Genomic DNA, 19,188 nt, shown 5'->3' with positions numbered 1-19,188 from the left:
TTGTCACCTTCTTTAGGCTTAACCTTATTAATAGTATTAGAAAAAGAAATTTTTATATTAAATAAGAAGCTATAGTACGGATATGTCTGAAAATATTGTAAGTAAAAGAAGCTAATAAAGCTCGAAGGATTACAAGTAAGGTTCAACTTGTTGATCTAAAAATTCCCAAGCTTTCTTTGCAGCTATAACATCTAAATCACTTCTATCCTTACCTAATTTTCCGAAAGATTCAACGTAGGATCCTGTTTTTGATCTTGTCAAATCTGGGGAAAGGGCTGCGTATAATTCAGTATATGCTCCAAGTCTAGCCTTATGAACCAACTTGTTAATCATGAATGCTTCAAATCCAACCAAATGTCTTTGCAATTCAGTTTTCAAAAATCCAGGGCATAAACTGACCGTAACAACATTTGTAGCTTCTGGATGGGCTTTTGTCCAATATTTTGCACTTAAGATATTAACTGCTTTACTTTGAGCGTAAATTTCGAAAGGTTCAGCTTTAGTACTTTTAAAATTTGGATCGGCATAATGAATACCACCTTTGGGGGCATGAAAAATTGCGGAGGCTGAAACATAGACTATTCTTGATTCTCCTGGCTTGTTTTGTTTTGAAGTTTTGATAAACAAAGGGTCTAAAAACTTTTGAAGTAAGTGAGGACCTATGTTGTTGGTTCCTAATTGTAACTCATACCCTTGTTTCGTTTTGGATCCAAGCGGAGGAGTCATTACACCAGCATTATGAATGATAATATCTATTCTCTTTTCTTTACTTAAAAATTCTTCAGCAGCTGGTTTGATGGTAGTCAAATCACTTAAATCAATCACAATAGAATGAACGTTTAATTCTTTCTTATTATATTCTTGAGCAACTTCTAATTGTAATTTTTTAATAGCTTTATCAATTTTAGCCTTATCTCTAGCAAATATGTACACCTTTGCATTTGTAGAACCTAAGAGAGATTTCGCCACTTCTAAGCCAAGACCAGACGATCCACCAGTAACGATAACAACTTTACCATCTAACTTAGGATATTGTTCTTCGGTAAATTTTGGCTTGGAAGGAAAAGTACCATTAACCATCGCACGGATTTCCTTGGAATATTCTCTAGGAATAACTAGTTTTGAACTCATTTTGATAAAATATCTGTTGATGTATTTGAAGTTCTAATTCATGAAATAAACAAGAGTTTAGAAAAAATACGTTCCAATTTATACATATTCTATTTTGCAATTGTTTATTCCTAAATTGTAAACGGAAAAATAAAATTTCGATCCCGCTTCCTCGAAACGTGACAAAACGGAAAGTTTTGCACCCGTCGGTTGTTGCCTCTAAATTTTTCATTTTATGAATAAACGAAGTATCACATTCTAAAAATTAACCGGAACTAGATATAATATGCTCCGCTAAGCATTCATTTAATGATGATTCTTAAAGTGCAATTTGTAAACATAGGAGTTAACCGTCATTACCATATTGGCCATCTGCTTTTATATGTGAAAATATCGTAAAACACAACAGAAATAAGTTTACATTAAAGTTATTTAAATTTTGCTAACTAAAAAAACAAATAAAGCATTCTCCAAAACAAAAATCCAAGGATAAGGTTTAACTAATCTAAAGGTAAGGCTTAATTTTTTCATCCAAAAATTCCCATGCCTTCTTGGCGGCAGCATCATTAAAATCGTCTCTAGCAATACTAACCTTCCCGAATGATTCAATATAATCACCTGTTTTAACTTCTGGTGATAAAGCAGCAAATAATTCAGTATAAGCACCATTTCTAGCAGGGTGAAGTAATAAATTGATTACAAACGCTTCGATCCCTTGAAGATGTCTTTGTAATTCTGTACGAAGAAAACCAGGACAAAGAGAACAAGAAATAACATTCGCAGCTTCAGGATGGGCCTTTGACCAATATCTAGATTGAAGAACATTAGTGGCTTTACTTTGGCCATAAATATTCATTGGCAGTGCTTTAGTTTCTTTAAAGTTATAATCAGCATAATGAATTCCTCCTTCAGGTGCATGAAAACTTGCAGTTGAAGCAACCCAAACGATTCTAGATTCACCAGGTTTGTTGGTTTTAGAAGTTTCAATTAATAAAGGATCCAAGAATCTTTGAAGTAAGTGAGGAGCTATGTTGTTGGTTCCTAATTGTAATTCATACCCTTGCTTGGTTTCAGATCCAAGTGGAGGAGTCATGACACCAGCATTGTGAATGATGATATCTATTCTCTTTTCTTTACTTAAAAATTCTTCAGCAGCTGGTTTGATGGTAGTCAAATCACTTAAATCAATTTGAATAAAGTGGACATCTGATTTTGGCTTGTTATATTCTTGAGCAACTTCCAATTCTAATCTTTTAATAGCTGCTTCAGTCTTTTCTTTATTTCTGGCAAAGATATAAATTTTGGCATTTGTTGAACCAGCTAATGATTTTGCTACTTCGAAACCAACACCGGTACTAGCACCAGTAACAATAACAACTTTTCCATCTAAAGTAGGATAATCCTTTTCAGTAAATTGTGCCTTTCCTGGGAAGATACCATTATAAGTGTGCCACAAATCTTTCCATTGTGATTTTGGGATAACGAGATGACTAGACATATTGAATTATATTATTATCAATCTTAGTAGTAAATTGTAAGTTGCAATTAACTCACAATTGATAGACAAAATGGTTTAAATAAGATTAAAAATAATTAATAAAAAAGTGTTGTTGAATTTAAAAAATTGCTGTGGATTATTAATTTCTCGTCCTCATTACCGAACTTTTATCACTTAATCCCCATATTCTTTAGCTATAGGGATTCTGAGCGGATGCCAAAAAAATATGTTCTTTCCCGTCTCAAAAATTATTAACCGCACTCGTATATAGCATCGCTTCACGAACCGACTTATTATCAGCTATAGCGCTTAACGAAGCTTATAATTCAAGATGACAGTGGCATATTTCGACATCACATTCCTAGAATCATAGATCGACAGACTCTTATAGTATGTGTAAGAAGTTCATTCATAAGTCGTATGAGCCACGCAGTATTCGTTAAGTAAATATCAGACTGTCATTCTCATATTTACACAAGAGGAAATATTAAAGAACAAAATGATGTATAGAGTTTGATTATAAGGAGGAACAACCTTTGGAGCAACGTTGGCCAAATATATGATGCGTGGTAATATAAAGAGCCTCAGTACATTTGTTAATCAAGCTAAATTCACTACGCTGAAGCCAAGGTTTCAATTTAGAAACTATGCTGTTAGATCAATAAATGATTCACCGTTCGATCATCTCCCGATAAGGAAGAAACCATGGTTCAATTGGAAAACAACCACTGCGTTCTTTATACTCGGATCATATTTCGCTTATAATGAAACCCTCTTTAATGTTTATGAAAACTTTACCACCATTGATGAGAACAAGCATAACAACCTAGAATTGCTTCCACTACAATTGGAATATAAATTAAAGAACTTGCCCATTTATCAACAATTAGCTCATCCTAAAAATGCAGACAAATGGTATAAACTAATGTCATGGGAGAATTTAGATAGAAATGTGCTTGATAATCAAGTGAAGGGTGATAATGAGGATTCCAATTCGGCGATTATAAGTCAAAGTGAATATAAAGAGCCAACTTTAACAACACATACATTAGCTACTCCAGGAGGTATCTTAATCAAGCCAGTTATATTTTGTAACGTGGAAACAAATGAAACAGTTACAATTGTGCATGCTGGATATAGATTATGTGGTTACCCATTTTTAATCCATGGTGGTATAATTGCAACGTTGTTGAATGAAACTTTCAAAAGAAATGCATCGCTTTCCCTGTTGACAAGTTCGAATCTTAAAGATGATTTCAAGGTTGAAAATTTAACCATAAATTATCGAAATCCTACTTTCGCCAATCAATTCATAGTGGTCAAGACTAAAAAGAAAGAGAACGTGGAAGGTGATGATAATAAGACTATTACCTTGGAAAGTGTTATACAGACAACAAAAGGGAAAGTTTTGGTAAAGAGTCTGGCCGTCTTACATGATACTGGTAGAGCCACTAATCAAATTAAGCAAGAGGCAAAGCTTAAAAATTGGTTTTAAATATTTATGTCGTAATGCTAAATAGATCCAACATTTATCATATAGATTGTTCTTGTGATACTTATTGATAGGTAATGAAATTTATTTATGATTCTAAAGCCAATTTCAGTAGGTGTTTAAGTTTCCTAACTTGGTAGTGCTCGCTGACATTAACCGTACTCAAACTGCTTGTTTCATCTTAGCCTGGAATGCTCGATAAGCAAGACACGATTGCATTATCTAACATACCATCATAACCTTTGTAGGCAATGGTTAGTCAATTGTGATTTTATAAATACCAAGATAAATTCATCTTGATAAAATCCCTTGCAGTACTCTTTGCGCGGCTCAAAACCAGATGATGAGATAAAAAAATATAGCACCCATCAAAAAATAACAAGATTATTTTGCAAGAGTGGTTGGAGAAAACAATGTCAACTCGTTTCAGCTAATTTTAACTCAAATTCGAGTATTTCAAAGTGAATTCCAAAATCAAACGTTTTCTCCGCCTTTTTATGATATATTTTTCTAAATCTTTAATTCAAAATTTGTAATGTCTTTACTTTCAAATTTGCGGAAAAACGAAATTGAATCTTGTGCTTCAATGCCTAGATCAATTGTTACTAAAGAATAAAGGCACAGTAAATGCATATTATTTTAACTCAGCCAAAAGCTTCAAGCCACTTGCCGATGTAAGTTACTTCCCCTTTCTGTCCGATATCTCACGTTAAAATAATAATGTGTGTGTGTTGTAATTCATAGATGGAAAATTTGATCAAATGAATCTCAATTCTACTTCATATATACGCTAGATCTTTGGTTCTCTTCCTTTTTGCTATTAGCATCATTTGTTTATATTTTCTATTTACGAACTATTAGATTCGGGAGTAAAATACCTGTTATAGATTTTAATATTTTGTCAACAACAGAATATTTTCTAGCCGCCCCTTGCAAAAAACTTGTAATATTAGAGTAAAGGGTTCAATCATTGTGTGTAACGACCTGCTTATCCATTCACTTCCATATTGAGATTGGAAGTATAGCCTAGCAGCTTATAAGTCGTCAAAAGTTATGAGCTTCAATTGTCATTATGTTGGACAATTAAACATGCAATTTACAAGGTGTTTGCTTACATTAACATACCTTTAATAATTGCTTGGATGCAATGCACTAGCTCGCGCTCAGGGGCATGGTTATACATTTCGTTGTTGACAGGCAACAACCATCAAGCAACAGGAACCAACAAAAATAAAATGAAAAAAAAAAAATCTCCATCTTCGTTATTATTTAGACTATTGCGCTTCAGTTATACTCGATACGTTGTAAAAGCAGGATTTATAATGTAAGTGCAGGCAAATAATCTCAATGCCGCCTACAGCAACATGCAGATACTTGGTGCATCTTGCATAACGACGCTAAAAGCAAATTTGTGCGAAGTTAAAAAATATCTGTCAACTACATATTTAAGAATCATAGAGTTCTACTTTTACAGTTCAAGACAGATTATTCTTTTCTTATATAGTAAGAGCCGAGAGAAAAAGACTTAGAATGCTTCTGAGAGATCAGCTAAGAAGTTAGCCTGATATTTAAAGACGTATGGCAAGAAATCTTACAATTATCAATTTTAACTATCAACTAACGGAATAATTACATGTATCATAATCAACTTATGTTAATTCCTATAAAGGTAACAACCGACATATTGGTACGCGCTGCGCTTAATAATAAGTGATGCTTGAACTAATAAGAAACGTTAAAAATAACTCCTGTTTTTGTAAAAAAAACTGATCTCTGAAATACCAACCTGTCTCTATCTGTCAAATTTTAACACATTTTGATCATTAATGTCAAATTCCATCTTTAAATCCAAAACATAGATTTACAATTTTATATTTTATAAAGATATCTTTAAATCGTACCATTTTTTGAATCCCACAATTTCAGGTCAAATTTAGGTTAACTGTGAGTCCAACTTTTTACAGCACCAAGTCGCAGGCCAAGATTTGGAAGTTAATCTGAGGCCACCATACGATTTCTTTGGCTACACTTCATACATCGACAATTGGTCCAGGTTTACATTACATCCGTCGTGCACTCATCGCAATAGGCAGTAAGGTGAAAGCGTCAACATTCATGCTGTCCGTTGATCTTCATGATTTCACTTTCATATAATGCTTGCTATAATTCCGCGTTATTTACTCTTAGGAAATGCATGCAAACAAATTATTTTTGATCGTCACTATTTTTTGAGTCTCCCTTGTTTTTACGAATTGATTATAAGCTGTTTCGGAGAATTTATTTTAGTAGCAACTTATAACGAATGGATCTCGTTACTTTGTGTGAATGCATAGCCACAGTTGTGTTTCAGTAGTTGAAGGAGCTGTAGTAAAAACTGTTTACATAGCATTCCCTTGCTAATGATTGACAGGAATGTACCTGTCGATTGCAATAATAGAGATCTTCAGAGAAAGAATGAAAGTTTTCGTGAACATTTGAAACCTTCCCTTTTGTGGCTAACATAAATAACAAATTGTTACTAATAGTCATTGCACATCTCATTCGAAATTTTTTAATTCTCTATATGTAACTAATCCTTCTATTTTAAACACTGTCACGGCCAAAAAAAAAAATCCAAATTTTTTAGCTTGCCATTATATGCAGTCTAAAATATCAAGTGATTAAATGTTTGAAAATATGTTAGTATTTACATCATGAAGGTTAAGGTAAACATATCAATCCCCACAAACACCTGAAATATGAATCAATTAGGAATTGATACTGAAAATGGTGTCAGGCAAGAGTTACTATCGATTGATGTCACTGAGAATACACCCGAGCTTCTTTCTGTCAAGTCTGACGCGATAGAGTCAGAATCCAAAGATGAAAACGCAACTCCTCCTACACACAACTACTCCACTAGATCGAAAGAAAGGCAGATTGAAAAGGATCTAGAGATTAAATCGAAGCTTAAACAGCTCCAGCATAATGTTGTGGTACAACCACGTTTAAAGCCGGTTCCATTTCTCAGACTGGATCTTAACACTGTTGAATTTTCAAAGAATCTTATGACTACTACAAAAGATATAAAATTTTATCAATCAGAAGATCGTCCTTTCAATAGAAGAGGGTTCAAGTATAAGCCGTGCAGGCCTAATCCATCGTTCAAATCAAATTTGTATTCTACTTCAGAGATCCCACCCTTTAAAGTACGACCAAGTTACTTTGATATGGCTCAAGGTATTGTATATAATAGCGACATATCTTTGATATCAACTTTACAAGGTTGGAGATCAGTGAGATCCAATATTTGTATCAGAGAAGGTAACTATTATTTTGAATTTAATATTGTTAATGCTAATGAAGAAGAAAGTAAAAGTCATGTCAGAATAGGTCTTGCAAGAAAGGAGGCGAGTTTGGAGGCTCCAGTAGGGTTTGATGGTTACAGTTATGGATTGAGAGATGTCCAAGGTGAATTTATGACTTTGAGTAGACCCAAAGAAGTTTATGTGGAAGGTGGATTTAATACAGGTGATGTTATTGGATTTTTGGTACAATTTCCACCTTTAAAAGAACATAGAAAAGCAGTAGATGATTTTATTCATTCCAAATTACCTCTTGTGAAACCAGATGATTCATCAAAGTCAACTCCTGTTAAACAGCCGGATCTCAAAAGAAGAAAAAAAACAAGAAAGGAAGATGCTGCTGAAGATAATGTCAAATTTAGTGCAGATGGAAATATTGTAAGAGATCAAGTTCCTATCAGATATAAAAATGCTTTATATTACGAGCAATATGAATATTCAAATACTAAAATAATGGATCATTTATTAAATCCCGTTTCTATATATGGTGAAAAGGCTATATTGGAAAAAGATTCAGCTGATAAGCAGATTGAAAACTTACCTATCATTCCAAATTCAAAAATCCGTATCTTTAAAAATGGTGTGGAGCAAAAAGGTCAAATAAATGATCTTTACTCATTCTTACCAACTAATGTTGAAAACGAAGAATTGAATATTTCTCCAAATACAAGACAACAACAAAATCCAAGTTATAAAAATACCGACGATAGCTCCCTTGGTTATTATCCTATGCTTTCTGTTTTCCAGAATGGTATTGTTGGATTAAATGCTGGTCCAGATTTTAAATTCCCAATTGACGAACAAGACGTCAAGCCACTTAGTCAAAGATATGAAGAAAGCATTGTTGATGAGTGGTATTGGGATATAATAGATGAAGTTGAAGCTGAATATTTAGACAGTTTTGATGCGTAAATAAAACCAACTTAGACGGTTTCAGGTTCAATACCTATTTGTAATATACTATCATGTACTTCATTAGTTCTCTTGTAGACTTCAAAACATCTGTAGTGAAAGAATGCAGGTTCATCTCGCTTTTCCATATAACCCATTGTGAGGATTTGATCACATTGATCACATTGTAAGATTTTTCCAGGACTATTCTTGTCTTTGTTAGTTCCATGACGCGTTATAAGATAAGCTTTTAATTCTGTGATTGCCTTTATTGAAACGGCCACTCTATCATTGCTGGTACAAATGAACCAACCATCATCTATTAATCTATCTACAAAAGCAGATGATTCACCTAAAGTCTTATTCAACTTAGCCGCTACTTTCTGATGACAGTTCACTCTGCCTATTGAAAATGAATAATTCTCAGCTTCTATTATATCATCGATAATTGATTTAATGGCATCTAATTCTGGAGCACTATAAGTAGTACTCAGTTTACTCACCTCGTCAGACAACGTGTTAACAAAGATATAATTCAATTCTCCCGTGATTTCATGATTTCTTCTTTCTACCTTAAACCCATGTTCTGATATACGAGAATTTATAGCAGTAATATGTTTCTCAACTTCGTTCGTTGGATCATTTACTTCTTCATTTTCTGATTTCAATTTCTCAAAAATAACATTATAAGCATTTATCAATCTGCTTTGATCTATGTATCTCTCTCCCCTTATGTAAGTAAGTAACACTCTTTGTATTTCGTTCATTTTCTTTATGGTTTAGAAGAATTCAATGTGATCTATCAAATTATGTTTTCATTTTTCTATTTTTTTCTGATTTTAAGCTTTCATTTCGCGTGTGAGTTTCCAAATATAAAAAAATGCAAAATTTATTTTTGCAATACTCTTTTAATGGCGCCAAACCACAAACAACATCAAAGTTCAAAATGAAACTCTCTATTCTAACATTATTGATGCTCATTCCGTTTATATGTGGAGAAGAATATGATGATGAAGAGTTACCGCCTCCATGCAATCCAAAAACAGATAAGAAATGTTTAGCAAGAGATACAGCGTTAGGTGCTGCCATAATTGATCCATTAACTTCAGATTCGAGTAATTTCTATCCTGTTACAGGTCCTGATGGAATTGAATATTGTGATGAAGGAATGAAATTGAATATAAGGAAAAGATTTGATAATCCATCTGTTATGTCTGATTTTTATATACTTTATGGTAAAGTTCTGTTAGATTTAAAAGCTGCTCCAGGTAAAGGTATCATTAGTTCATTTTACCTACAAAGTGATGATTTAGATGAAATTGATATTGCTGAAATATTTGGAGGTGATATATATGAATATCAGACCAACTTTTTTGTTAAAGGGAATACTACTACTTATAGTAGAGGTGGTTATCATCCAGTTGCTCAATCACCTATGGAAGATTTTCATAATTATGGTGTAGAATGGACACCAGATAGAATAGAATGGTCATTAGATGGTGTTGTTACCAGAGTCTTGGAAAAAGAAAATCCAGAAGGATTCCCAGCATCTCCTATGTTTGTAAAAGTCAGTTTATGGTCTGGAGGAGATCCTTCTAATGAAGAAGGGACTATTTTATGGGCTGGTGGAGAAACTGATTATGTTGGATTACCTTACTCTATGTATGCTAAAGATCTTAATGTGATAGATTATTCTAGTGGTTCTGAATATGTTTATGGTTATAATTCTGATGGAAATTGGATTAATTTAACTGCGAAAAAGGGTAAAATTTTTGGTGATAATGAAAACCGTCAATCATCACCAACTCAACAACAAAATCTGCCATTTATCATTGAAATACCTCAACTTGATAGTGATGTCGTTACTCAAATAGATGATTTAGATGACATATCAGATTTTGAAGGAGTTGAATATGAGTATGAAGTACTTTATGAAGATGATTTATCTCCCGTATTTGATTCAGAAACAACCACTACTACTACTACCACTTCTGCAAATGATAAACGATTTATTCAATTTTTCAATAATTCAATTAATGCCTCCATTAATATTTCCCATCAATTAAGTACTTCCTTCCAATCAATCATAAATATATTATTAGTTGAAGGGATATTCTTTTGGATTTGGTTGTGAAATTAAATTGTGGTCGTGCAGAATGTCCAAAATCAAACACACTCTTTATTTCGGCCGGCGTATCATTTTCCGGCAGACAAAATTTCTAATTTTCCTGACGTCTGATGATGAGGAGTGAGACACCATGAGATTGATTAAAATATATTTATATATATAACTCTAAATTCATCATTCTCTTATAATTACATTTTAATTAACAATCTTTCCTAATTTTGTAGATCGAATTGAGTTGAATTGAATTGAAAGAAATCACATATATATATTACCATAGCAATTGAAAAATCAAAAAAGATCAATATTCATTCATATAATTATTAACTGCTATTGATATAGAATTACGATACAATTTAAAGACCACCATGCCATCTGCTCAACCTATTAAAGGAATTAGTTTTGTTTCGTTGGTAACAAATGATTCCGAAGTATTTGAGAAATTGGCTTACTTTTATAATGAATTGGGGTTTAGATTAATCAAGAACTTTTCCAAAGTTTCAAATAATGGAGCTGCATCAGCTACTAATAATCCAAGCTTACATTTAGGTATATCAAATGATTCATTAAGAGAAATATGGTTAGAAAGTTTCCCATTACAAAATCTTGATTCTAATGGAAATACAACTCCATGGCAAGAATTAGATGTTTATGATGGTGATAATTGTAAAAAACTTTCTGATTCTACTACTTTAAAAATTAGATTATCAAACTTACCAAAAATTAGTCAAGCTCATAAGGAATTAAACTTTTTCAGTACCAATTTAAAAGAAATCAAAGAAATCCTTGGAAGTTATGGCTCAAAATTTGAATCTGATGAGACTTCTATTGTTAGTATTGATCCTTTAGGAAATACTGTCAAATTTACAAATCATAAGAATCCATTGGTTAAAGAAACATTCACTTCACCAGAAGAATATATCGATATCACTTCCAAAGAAATATTATCAACTCTTAAAGCAAAAAGAGATAAATTGGAAAAACCAGTAGAGGAACAAAAGAAAAAGAAAATCGGGGTCATGACATCTGGTGGTGATGCTCCTGGTATGAATCCTGCCGTTAGAGCTGTTGTCAGAGCTGGTATTTACTTAGGTTGTGATGTGTTTGCCGTCTATGAAGGTTATGAAGGTTTAGTTCAAGGTGGTGATTTATTAAAAAAAATGGAATGGGGTGACGTTAGATCATTCTTATCCCTCGGTGGGACCAACATTGGTACTGCTAGATGTGCCGCATTCAGAGAACGTGCAGGAAGATTAATTGGTGCTTATAATATGATCATCAACGGTATAGATGCCTTAATCGTTTGTGGTGGGGATGGCTCTTTAACAGGTGCTGATCTTTTCAGAAGTGAATGGCCATCATTAGTTGAAGAATTAGTGTCTACCGGAAAGTTAACTGCTGCTGAAGTCGAACCTTACAAAAATCTTACCATTGTAGGATTAGTTGGATCAATTGATAACGATATGGCATCTACTGATGCTACCATTGGAGCTTATTCTTCATTAGAAAGAATTTCAGAAATGGTTGACTATATCGATGCAACTGCCACTTCACATTCTCGTGCTTTCGTTGTGGAAGTCATGGGAAGACATTGTGGTTGGTTAGGTTTAATGTCTGGTATTTCTACTGGTGCTGATTATATTTTCATTCCTGAAAGACCTCCAACTGCTGGTAAATGGCAAGAAGAATTAAAAGAAATTTGTAGAAGACATAGAGAAAAGGGTAGAAGAAAGACAACTGTTATTGTTGCTGAAGGTGCCATTGATAATGAACTTAATCCTATTTCTGCTGAAGAAGTTAAAAATGTTTTAGTTGAATTAGGCTTGGATACTAGAATCACTACATTGGGTCATGTTCAAAGAGGTGGTACTGCTGTTGCTTACGATAGAATGTTGGCCACCTTGCAAGGTGTCGACGCTGTTAGGGCTGTTTTAGAATCTACCCCAGATATTCCTTCCCCAATGATTGGTGTCTTAAATAACAAAATTGTGAGAAAACCTCTAGTTGAAGCAGTTAGATTAACTAAATCAGTTGCTGATGCCATTGAATCAAAGGACTTTGATGGTGCCATGGCTTTAAGAGATTCAAGTTTCGAAGAAGCCTATAAACAATTCTTATCTATTTCAATCAATGATGATGGTCTGACTTTATTAGCCAAAGACAAACAATTAAACATTGGAATTGTTCATGTTGGTGCTGCATCATCTGCATTAAATGCTGCTACTCGTGCTGCTGCCTTATACTCATTATCTAGAGGTCATAAATTATTTGCCATTCAAAATGGGTTTAACGGTTTGATAAATGACGGAACTCTTCGTGAATTAAATTGGTTAGATGTTGAAGATTGGCATAATAGAGGTGGTTCAGAAATTGGAACTAACAGATCTTTGCCATCTGAAAATTATGGTAAAGTTGCTTACTACTTGCAAAAATATAATTTACAAGGTTTAATCATAATTGGTGGTTTCGAAGCATTTACTGCATTAAATGAATTAAATGAAGAAAAACCAAATTATCCAGTATTTGAAATTCCAATGGTGGTCATTCCAGCTACTGTGTCTAATAATGTTCCAGGTACTGAATATTCCTTAGGATCGGACACTTGTTTGAATCAATTAGTAAAGTATTGTGACGCCGTTAAACAATCAGCATCATCTTCTAGAAGAAGAGTTTTTGTTGTTGAAGTTCAAGGTGGTCATTCTGGTTATGTTGCATCATACTGTGGATTAATCACGGGTTCTTTAGCTACTTATACACCTGAATCTAAGATTGCTTTAAGAACTATCCAAGAAGATATTGACTTATTATTTGAAGCGTTTGCTAACGATAGAGGTGAAGATAGAAATGGTAAGATGGTAATTCGTAACGAACAAGCTTCATCAGTTTATTCAACTGAATTGATTGCTGATATTGTTAAAGAAAATGCTAAAGGTAGATTTGAAACTAGAACTGCTATTCCAGGTCATGTGCAACAAGGGTTCACTCCTTCCTCGGTCGACAGAGTTAATGCAGTGAAATTCGCTGTTAAATCAGTTCAATTTATAGAGGAATGGAATGGATCATGTGCGAGGGAAGATGATATCATACCAAAGGAAAGAATTTCAAATGCGGTAGTTATCGGTATTCAAGGTGCACATGTACAATTCACTGAAGTCAAAACATTATATGAAAATGATGCTAATGTTAAATTAAGAAAGGGTAAAACAGTACATTGGAAGGAGATGACTGAGGTTGCAGATATGTTAAGTGGTAGATTATCGTTAAGAGCCAAACATTAATAGAATTAAACTTTTTTTTTGATAAAAAAAAAAAATAAATCCAGAAATTTTGAATTATATAGATTAAATTCCAATAAAGGTGATAAAATTTAAACTTTAATTTGATATAATTGTCTAATGCGTATAACAATACACACGGCTAACTTCTTTTGAGCATATTCAGGCCCCTCACCTACATTATGTATCGTTATCGCTTGAGAAAGGGCAGGTGTAAGAGATAATTCACACGTCAATGATAGCCACAAAGTATACGGAAATGTAGAAATATCTAACCAACCTACTATAAATAGACTTACGGAGACACATTGTGTGTCCTCCCTTAAGAATTATGTAGCCTTGGCCCTTCAATCAAAAAAAAATTTTTGATCGCAAAAAAGAAAAAAAAATACCATTGATTGAAGTGGGAGGGAGGAGACAAACATGGTTAGAAACGGTTGCTGACAAAATCTGGGGTGCCTAACCATTGACTTTTAAGTCGGAGTACAACCACACGCTTCCCGTGTATGTGGGTTGAAGTATAGTTAGATTATCTTACATTACAATACATTTCCGCAGTTTTCAAAAAAGAAGCGGTGGTAGCGATTAGAGTTATCGATTCGTTTCAACATTCTCGAAGTTTAATCGATTAGGAAACTATCGGAAACCATCCTTCGCTTCGTTGTCATGGACATGACATTTTCCTTCTATTATTAGACTAGGAGAAAAAGTTAGCTAACTTTCAAAGCAACCCAAGATGAAATTATGTAATTTAACCCTCAACTCAGTAACTGTTGGATATTTTAGAGTTTGTAATCAGAGATAATTTCTCCGAATAAAGCCAGATAATTTAGTAAATCTTTACGCCGCTTTTTCTCACTACAACTCTCTCGCCTAAAATTTGGTTTACACAGTCTGTAGCGGTAAAAAAAAAATTAGAGATTGTGAAAATTGTGAAAGAGTCTGTACACAATATCAAACAGGTTTGATAAAAAAAATGAGAAACTACAAGCGCATGCTTGATGATGTCCAATTACCGGTTGGAATAATAGAATTTGACAATTAAGTATTGATAAATTAGAGAACAAAAATAACGAGAATGGCAAAAAAAAGAAAGAAAATGATAACAAAGAAAATAAAATTAATGTTCTATTATATCACAGGTAAACATTTGAGTTAGACAATAACTTAGCAATAGATACACAAGGAAAATGTGGCTAAAACTCGATGAGCTTTCTTGACTTAAAGAACGCAAGGAAAGAAAGCTTATGTTTATTCTTTGATCTGAGTCTAGATTCTAACGATGAAATCAATGAAGAATAAGTTATATGAATTCAATCGTTCTGCGTATTTATAACCAAACGGCCCTTTCGGTTCATGGGGAGTGGGCGAGTGAGTGAGTGAATAGGGCCTTCCTGTCTGCCTTCCTGCCTGCTGTCTAAGTATTACATATCCGTCAAAGTACTATAACCAATGCGCTCGTAATCTTACATTTACTGCCAAGTCAAATTTACACATCAAAGCTAACCAAAGCATTAACGGATTACAACAAAACCAATATTGACTGTATTGTATACTCTCCACTTGATTCTGTTTGATTAAAATCATTATTCATACCTGCATGTACTATTATTCTCAGAATCTGATGTTTTTTTCCTAATATTTTTTTAAAAGAAAAATTGGTTATTATTTTTTGTGCATTTTTAACTATTTTAAAAAATTCATTGTTAACTTTTATGCATAATGCACAATTCACAGATAAAACAATTACACAAAAGACGTTATTTTTTTAATCTATGCATTCTCTTTTTATATTTTTTTTAATTTTCATTTATTTTTTTTTTGAATCGCTACAGACTCTGGTAGGGTATAAATTTTTTCTTACTTGGGACTTTATATGCTAGAAAAGTATGTACTTGTTTATTTTTAACGTAATAGAGACTCACATGAATTATAAAATGACGACGTTACGATTTATAATTCTGATTCTGTATTGAATTAGAGGTCTAAAAATAGAAGTTAGAATCCTTGGCCCTAAAATTAGGAGAGTAATATATAGGTAGCAAGGGTAAGCAAATCCAAATACCATCAGGAGGAGATGAAGGGTGGTGGGGAATAAAGACAAAGGCTGAATAGAATATATCTATAGAAATGAAGCAACAATTGCTAATAAAATTAAATAAAAAATAGTAAAACAAAAAAACAAGATTCTTTTTTATTTGTTAATAGTAGATCTTATTTTTATTAATTTTACTTAATTTGCTTTTTATTATTATTCATGGAACTTTTATTATTTTAATGTTTACTATTCCTTCCTTTTCTTTTTCATTTATCTTATTCCATTTCTAGGCAAAAAGATCTTTATATCATCAGATTACTTCTTCTTTAACCACGTCATTCAACGCCCCTGTAAGGTATGGTGGTAGCGAATAAATATCTTGGAGAGACTAAGAGGCAGATCATCATCTTCATATTTAGAGATGAGAGGAACAATACAGTCTTGTATGCGTAGTCTAAAATGTTCCACAGTCATTCACCACCACTTCTTTTTTTTCTGTAGCGGCTAATAGAGACTAAAACAAAAAAAAAAAGAACTAAAAATAGCGTATAAAAAACGGTAGCATGCTGGATCAAACACTAAGGTTACTGACTAAAAAAAATTACTTGCGGTAAAGGATGTTTAACAGTAGTTCACCGAAATCAGATTAATAAATGTTCCTTCACCTTTGTTCTTTTCTTTTTTTTTCACTATAGAATATTATCTTTTCATAAGATGTCACTCCTTTGTTCTCTTTATTCTTTGGGTAAGAATTCACTGAGGAATTTTTAGATTGGCAATGTAAAGAAAATAATCAAAATGGCTCTCTCCCAAATAAGAAATTTTCAAGGGGAAAAAAAAAAGCACACTCCGGTAGTGAAAAAAAAAGAGAACCTTTAGACGATGTGGTATCATGTTAGGATCAATGATAATAAGAATACGACGATAACGAAATTAGCTTAAAAATTGGGCAGTAAAAGAATTCATTGAAGTACAAGAATAAGAAAGAAAGAAGAAGATGAAGAAGGAGAAGGAGAAGAAATTTGAGATTTTATTAAAAAATTATTTATCAATGGTAACATTGTGAATACGAGATTAGGTAACGTATCCAATTAATAATATATTATTATTATAAATATTATTATTCTTAATATGATAACAGCTAATGAGTTCCTGTGAATCATCCATGGAAGGTGATGATAGAAGTATTAAATTTGATTAATTTAATTAATTTATTCTATCCTACCAATCAACTAATTTGTTACAAATTATAAAACCGTATTTTTTCGGATTGTTGCCCTTTCAATTATCATTACTTCATTCTTTTCTTTTCTTTTTATTACCATTATTATCTCGTCATTATTATCATTATTATTAATAATTATTTTCTTCTCTTTTTTATTGTTAGTTATATTAGTTTGCAACTCACCATTATTGATTGCTAATTTGCCAAGGCGATTGAGTTTGATTTGATTAAAACTAGAATCTTCATTAACCGTCGAAAGTGTTAGTTTAAGCAAATTATTAATAACACAATCTCTTACTAGATCTGATCGAAAACCGGTTAATATTATAACCAGTCATAAATAATATTCTCGAAGGAAGCAAAACACAATGGATGAAGGAAATTAATTGACAACTGCTCTTCATTCAGACGCAAATTATTCTAGAAATTTATAAAATATATTGTGGTCATAGTTTCCGAGTTGGCACCCCCACACAATTCTTTTTTTTCCGTTTTTAGCCAGTAGAAAAGAGTGGGAAAAAACCACACATCTCTTCTCTTCTTTGATTACGGAGGCTACACGACGAATGTAGGCACGGTAAACAAACACACCCACACCCACACCCACGCAACTGTAAATTGATTAGGGAAAAATAAAAATTACCGTGTAAACGTTCGGTAGAATTAAATAGAATAGAAGAATAGACGTAAAGAATTGACTTCAATAGAAAAGAATACAAATGAATAAAATAAAAATAAAAATAAAATAGAATGGCAATTTGAGTGGAGAATGTTGCTGATTGGTTTTGATAAAAAAAGCATTCCCAACAAAGATATTCAAACCGATTCAAATCAATTTGAACCAAACCAACTAGTATCTAACCTTGTTGCCTTATCTAATCCAAGCCAATCAAGTTGTGAATGCTTTGATAATTCACCATTGCTAAAACTCACAACCCATGAATATAATTGAGTAATTGTAACTCATTAATGGGTTTGTGGTGATGAGACGCGTATAAGTGAGTAAGAGTGTGAGAGGCTTCTGGTGACTGGTGGTGATTGTAATGAAAGGAATGCTTACGAATAAATATTTTAGGGGTAATGGCACTGCATTGCAATTTAACTTATTTTCTGGCTTTATAAATGCAAAAACGGAGAAAATAAAATGTTAGATCTTTTTTAAATTTACACTAATCAAACGATCTTCTTTGTTACTTGCGTTTTTTAGTTTTTGTAAGCTTTTTTAGGTAATTTCCTAAACAAGACGATTCTAATGAAATAAAAAAAAAAATTACCAGAGATTAGAATATATATTTTATTTTAAATTGTCTGCACACGTCATGCAAGACAAAAATATAAAAAGCTTCAGCGGTTATTTTTTAATTCTAATTCGTCGCACTCTGCACAACCAACCAAAAAATATTTTTATTTTTTTTGTTCCCTTTCTTAATTACGGATTCAATTGTAGTTTTTGGGTTGAAACGAAAATGAAACATTAACAAAACTGACACAAATACATAGAATCAAAAAAAAAAAGATGTTAAAAAATAATTAGCATATACCTAAATAAACAAAAAAGAATTAAAAAATATTATTTTCAAATGGCAAAAAAATAAAAAACATAGAGCAAAAATAAAAATAAAAATTAAAATTAAATTAATTAAATAAAAAAAAAAAGTTAAGTCAAAAATAATCAAGCTAAAAATATGTAGGAAAGCATATATATATATAACAGAACTAAGTCGCTCTCAGCATATAATAATATAGAAGCCGAATTTTCTTACCAAATTTTTTTGAAACTTAGAGGGAAACTAACTTACAAGTGGGTGTTTTGTTAAAGGAGTTCAAGTCCAACCATCATTGATAAATCAATCATACTCGAATACCATACGGACTATTCCCATATCAAGAGCCGGACCACTTCCCATATAACAACAACAACAACAACAGCAACAAAAAATAAAAAAAGAAATTTTGCAGAATAAAAATAACGTTCAATTTGAATGACTCTAGAGTGAATTATTGGACCTGATATTATTCATTAATCACTTATTAAATTACAACTGCTGATAGTAGAGCCATATATCCCGACTATCCGCTAGGGGTTTGCATGGAAATTAGTATCAATTCAGTCTAATTAGTCTCCGATAAGATAGTTGACATTAGCAGAGAATATTCCATTTAAAGTAGTCTTAAACAGTTTTAGAATCC

The 19,188-nt window shown here is 32.5% G+C and overlaps 7 protein-coding genes across 7 annotated transcripts; 4 read left to right on the top strand and 3 right to left on the bottom strand. All coding sequences in view use genetic code 12, as the record gives it.

The window, feature by feature from the left end:
• Positions 1–129: 129 nt before the first annotated feature.
• Positions 130–1,131, bottom strand: DFJ63DRAFT_313677 (short-chain alcohol dehydrogenase; the record flags this gene model as incomplete). Its single annotated transcript, XM_064906213.1, has 1 exon — positions 130–1,131. One exon carries the CDS (start codon positions 1,129–1,131, stop codon positions 130–132), a length of 1,002 nt encoding a protein of 333 aa, XP_064761894.1.
• A 484-nt stretch (positions 1,132–1,615) lies between these two features.
• Positions 1,616–2,608, bottom strand: DFJ63DRAFT_287145 (short-chain alcohol dehydrogenase; the record flags this gene model as incomplete). The annotated part of the gene is made up of 1 exon (XM_064905042.1): positions 1,616–2,608. The coding sequence occupies one exon, from the start codon at positions 2,606–2,608 to the stop codon at positions 1,616–1,618; it is 993 nt and encodes a 330-aa protein (XP_064761893.1).
• Positions 2,609–3,167: 559 nt separating this feature from the next.
• Positions 3,168–4,103, top strand: DFJ63DRAFT_313675 (uncharacterized protein; the record flags this gene model as incomplete). The annotated part of the gene is made up of 1 exon (XM_064906212.1): positions 3,168–4,103. The coding sequence occupies one exon, from the start codon at positions 3,168–3,170 to the stop codon at positions 4,101–4,103; it is 936 nt and encodes a 311-aa protein (XP_064761892.1).
• Positions 4,104–6,838: 2,735 nt separating this feature from the next.
• Positions 6,839–8,356, top strand: ASH2 (Ash2p; the record flags this gene model as incomplete). Its single annotated transcript, XM_064906211.1, has 1 exon — positions 6,839–8,356. One exon carries the CDS (start codon positions 6,839–6,841, stop codon positions 8,354–8,356), a length of 1,518 nt encoding a protein of 505 aa, XP_064761891.1.
• Positions 8,357–8,367: 11 nt separating this feature from the next.
• On the bottom strand, positions 8,368–9,102 carry DFJ63DRAFT_335860 (uncharacterized protein; the record flags this gene model as incomplete). The annotated part of the gene is made up of 1 exon (XM_064908283.1): positions 8,368–9,102. The coding sequence occupies one exon, from the start codon at positions 9,100–9,102 to the stop codon at positions 8,368–8,370; it is 735 nt and encodes a 244-aa protein (XP_064761890.1).
• A 179-nt stretch (positions 9,103–9,281) lies between these two features.
• CRH12 (Crh12p) lies at positions 9,282–10,469 on the top strand (the record flags this gene model as incomplete). The annotated part of the gene is made up of 1 exon (XM_064908282.1): positions 9,282–10,469. The coding sequence occupies one exon, from the start codon at positions 9,282–9,284 to the stop codon at positions 10,467–10,469; it is 1,188 nt and encodes a 395-aa protein (XP_064761889.1).
• A 359-nt stretch (positions 10,470–10,828) lies between these two features.
• On the top strand, positions 10,829–13,738 carry PFK1 (6-phosphofructokinase subunit alpha; the record flags this gene model as incomplete). The annotated part of the gene is made up of 1 exon (XM_064905113.1): positions 10,829–13,738. The coding sequence occupies one exon, from the start codon at positions 10,829–10,831 to the stop codon at positions 13,736–13,738; it is 2,910 nt and encodes a 969-aa protein (XP_064761888.1).
• Between the last annotated feature and the right edge of the window lie 5,450 nt (positions 13,739–19,188).

This window comes from Scheffersomyces coipomensis (assembly GCF_036884675.1).
Source record: "Scheffersomyces coipomensis strain NRRL Y-17651 chromosome Unknown DFJ63scaffold_4, whole genome shotgun sequence".
NCBI lineage: Eukaryota > Fungi > Ascomycota > Pichiomycetes > Serinales > Debaryomycetaceae > Scheffersomyces > Scheffersomyces coipomensis.
The sequence above is the reverse complement of the archived record's forward strand: the minus strand, read 5'-3'. Positions and strand labels throughout refer to the sequence as shown.